This window comes from Adiantum capillus-veneris, chromosome 4 (assembly GCF_014529385.1).
Source record: "Adiantum capillus-veneris isolate H3 chromosome 4, ASM1452938v2, whole genome shotgun sequence".
In the NCBI taxonomy this organism is placed as follows: Eukaryota; Viridiplantae; Streptophyta; class Polypodiopsida; order Polypodiales; family Pteridaceae; genus Adiantum; species Adiantum capillus-veneris.
Genome location: NC_140934.1, coordinates 138,200,284 through 138,203,575, shown reverse-complemented (window position 1 = coordinate 138,203,575; position 3,292 = coordinate 138,200,284). Strand labels below are relative to the sequence as shown.

The window sequence follows — 3,292 nt, the reverse complement described above, 5'->3', positions numbered from 1 at the left end:
ATCTATACTTTACATTAGGCACATAGAAATTCGATTGCAGCCACGAGTTCTTCACGAGCTTCAAAGAAATTCAAGAAGAGATTTACAGTAAGAGAAAAACAATGGTGTGCTTGCTTGCTAATGTGTACACTAAGTGGGGGACTCTCTTGAGTCTCCGTATGTGATTACCTTTGCTTGCATCTTGATGGCAAGCGACTGCTGCCAATGCTCAAATAAACCTATGGTTAGTGGACCCGCCAAAAAAATCTCTAGATTTGAAATTTGAAGGTGATAAAGCATGCATACATGAGAGAAACTTGTGTAAAAACCTTCAAATATCATGGATGTTTTACATGTATAGGTTTTCCAAGTTTTTAGAAAATAGCTCATTGTGAATACTAATATGGCATTATGAAACACATTGACATGGGTAAAAGAAAGCGAAAGTGATTGTTAGTCAAGCTCTTGGAACCATCGCTGTACTATTCAATGATTGACATGTGTACCACGGGTAATGTACTTTTGAAAGCACAACAGGTTGACGAGTTTCTTGCTTGGGATGTTGTCTCTCAAAATGCACTTACTATCGGGTATTATTTCCCAAGCATGGGTAGATGAAAGCTTTGGGTTGTCTTCAACGAATGTAGAGTTAGGGCTACTCTCCAAATGCATGCATTCTACCAATGCATATCATAATGCAAGATGTTGACCTAAGCAAACAATATTAAATTGAGGTAAATAAGGGGCTGATAGAAATGCTCCTTCGATGTTAAAAACCCTCTTCTCTCTCCCTTTAGCATTCCATGTTGGCAAAGGCTGCTAGAAAGAGATTTCCTTTTTCAAGCTATCCACGTGGCACAAAATGCATTGGAGTGGCTATGTCACTGAGCAGTGTGTTGGAGAGGGATAGGTATGCTAACAAACCTAGGATCTCAAAAGACGAGAGCTAACATGGGATGAACTAGATTGAAGGTGAGGCAAGGGCCAAGTCAACGAAAGTGGGACCTATTAAGGTGGGAGCATATACAAAATATCGCGTTTATGAGCCTAAAATTAGCTTTTTGTTTTAGATGTTGATGTTGGTATTGATGTGGTGCACTGCAAGCAAAAAAAACGAAGACAAGGACAAGATGTCCATTTTGGTACGATTGGGCGACTGAGATACAAGGCCAAGGATTGTCCAATATGCCAAGGTGACACTTCAAGCACTCACCATAGCCACCTCATGCTAGTGCTGCTCTCGAAGAAACAAAAGGCAGATGTGGAGATGGATGAATGAAGTCCCTTCAAATATATAGTGTAACATAGCATATGAGCAACTTAATCTATGATCATGCGTACTTGATAAGTCGATCATACGCAAGATTGGATACACAATTGGAAGCGACAGAGAGTGAGAGGGAGCACAAGAGCACATGTGTGTGCCCCTCCTAGAGCGGAGTGCTACACATATTGTAGTAGAGAGGAAGAGAGACTAAGAGGAGAGAAGAAGAACGCCACTAGCACAAGGGGCAATGCTATTTCCTCCCACATGTCTCCCTAAATGAACCCATGGGAGCATGTTTCATTTAAACCTATCAACAAAATTAATAACAAAATTCAAATTGCTCTTCTTAGATACACATGAGTAAAATCTATCTACACATGAGTATAATCTGTCGAAAAATTCCCTACCATGAGGTCGTCTCTCTCTCTCTCTCTCTCTCTCTCCCCCCCCCATTTGAAACCTTTGGTGAGCGGTCCTCTGGCCATTTTCTGATTTGAAGAGTTTTTCGTTGGATAAGGCGAACCTCGCCTGAGTGCCTGACGCTAGTATTTGTGTGTCTATGTGTGTGTGTGAGAGAGAGAGAGGGAGAGAGAGAGAGAGAGAGAGAGCGAGCGCTCTAAGGCAGGTGTGCGCATCCTTCTGTAGAGCATGGCAGTGTTTCAGCCGCTTAGCTCCGTTCCTCCTTCCTCTCGGGTCTGTCTCCGAGGAGGATCCCCACTGGCAGTTCCCATCCGCAGGTACGTTCCAACAACATGCTCTCTTATGGGTGTCATTACGCCGCATGCATTGCATCATCTCTCTCTTGGAGTCATGGACACAGGCTCCAGCATCAGCAACTCAGGCCTAGGCTTTGCATTGGCAAGTGGGGGCCTCATCGCCGTCCTCGCCGCAGCCCTCTCTCTCGCTGACCCCGAAAAGAGGCGTCAACAGCAGACGGCTAGTGTTGGTGGCAATGAAATGGACGCAGTGCGTAACTATTTCAACACGGCAGGATTTGACCGATGGCGCCGCATCTATGGAGAAACTGATGATGTGAACAATGTGCAACTAGACATAAGACAGGGGCATGCAGAAACTGTAGAGAAGGTGCTAGCCTTTCTTAAGAAGGGTGGGTTGGAGGGTGTTACTGTGTGTGATGTTGGTTGTGGCACAGGAAGTCTAACCGTTCCAATGATACTCGAAGGCGCAATTGTGAAAGCAAGTGACATATCTTCGGCTATGGTGTCAGAGGCAGAAAAGAAGGTTGCAGAGGCTCTCAAAAGCTCAAATTTGAGCAAACCCTTCAAACCGCCGACCTTCGAGACAAACGATCTCGAGTCATTGAAGGGAAAGTATCACACGGTGGCATGTATCGATGTGTTGATACATTATCCAAAGGATAAAGCAGCAGGGATGATCGCCCATCTTGCATCGCTTGCAGAGAAGAGGCTTATTATCAGCTTTGCTCCAGAAACTCCATTCCTTGCAGTGCTGAAGAGAATAGGAGAACTTTTCCCAGGTCCCTCAAAGGCAACCAGGGCCTATCTCCACACGGAAGCTGATATTGAGGCTGCATTAAAGGCTGCTGGATGGATTGTGAAGAACAAAGATATGACATCAACAAAATTTTATTATTCTAGGTTGTTTGAGGCTGTTCCTCAAGGAAACCTTTAATTTTGATGTGTTCAACCTTCAGTTCATTTATGAAGGTCCGAAAATTTTTGCCTCGAAAGATATGCTTTACATGAGTATAAGAATGCTGAAAACTGTTCTGTCAAGGGGCTATTGCATTGTATGGAGAGATTTGTTCTCAAATTGCCAACATCTGGTTAATGTTTCGTCTTCAGTTGAATTGTGCAGAGTCGGGGATTTGCTCTTCTTTCTTTCTTGCTGAAAGGAAGAAGGAAATTGCCACATGTGTCTAGCATGCACACATTTGTCGACAGAACAAATGTATGCATGCTAAAGACGTGCGGCAATTTTCTATTCATGTAGGTAAGTTGCCTGTGTGAAAGAACCTTTTGTCTACTATGGAGTTCTTAACCTAGATGGGTCAATTTTGTAGGC

At 43.7% G+C, this 3,292-nt stretch overlaps 1 protein-coding gene across 2 annotated transcripts; it reads left to right on the top strand.

Annotated features, from left to right (window-relative positions):
- Window positions 1–1,733: 1,733 nt before the first annotated feature.
- Window positions 1,734–3,071, top strand: CHLM (magnesium-protoporphyrin IX methyltransferase). 2 transcript variants are annotated; one of them, XM_086511205.1, is made up of 2 exons: window positions 1,734–1,983; window positions 2,067–3,071. In XM_086511205.1, exons 1-2 carry the CDS (start codon window positions 1,806–1,808, stop codon window positions 2,897–2,899), a joined length of 1,011 nt encoding a protein of 336 aa, XP_086367331.1. In that variant the 5' UTR covers window positions 1,734–1,805; the 3' UTR covers window positions 2,900–3,071. The 2 variants fall into 2 exon arrangements, with proteins under 2 accessions (XP_086367331.1, XP_086367332.1); XM_086511206.1 differs by having other exon boundaries at window positions 1,747–3,071.
- Window positions 3,072–3,292: the final 221 nt, after the last annotated feature.

Bases quoted from the DNA above. Each gene is read 5' to 3' on its own strand.
- CHLM (XM_086511205.1), top strand. From the start codon at position 1,806: ATGTGTGTGTGTGAGAGAGAGAGAGGGAGAGAGAGAGAGAGAGAGAGA. The intron at 1,984-2,066 runs GTACGTTCCAAC...TCATGGACACAG, and splicing joins CTGGCAGTTCCCATCCGCAG to GCTCCAGCATCAGCAACTCA.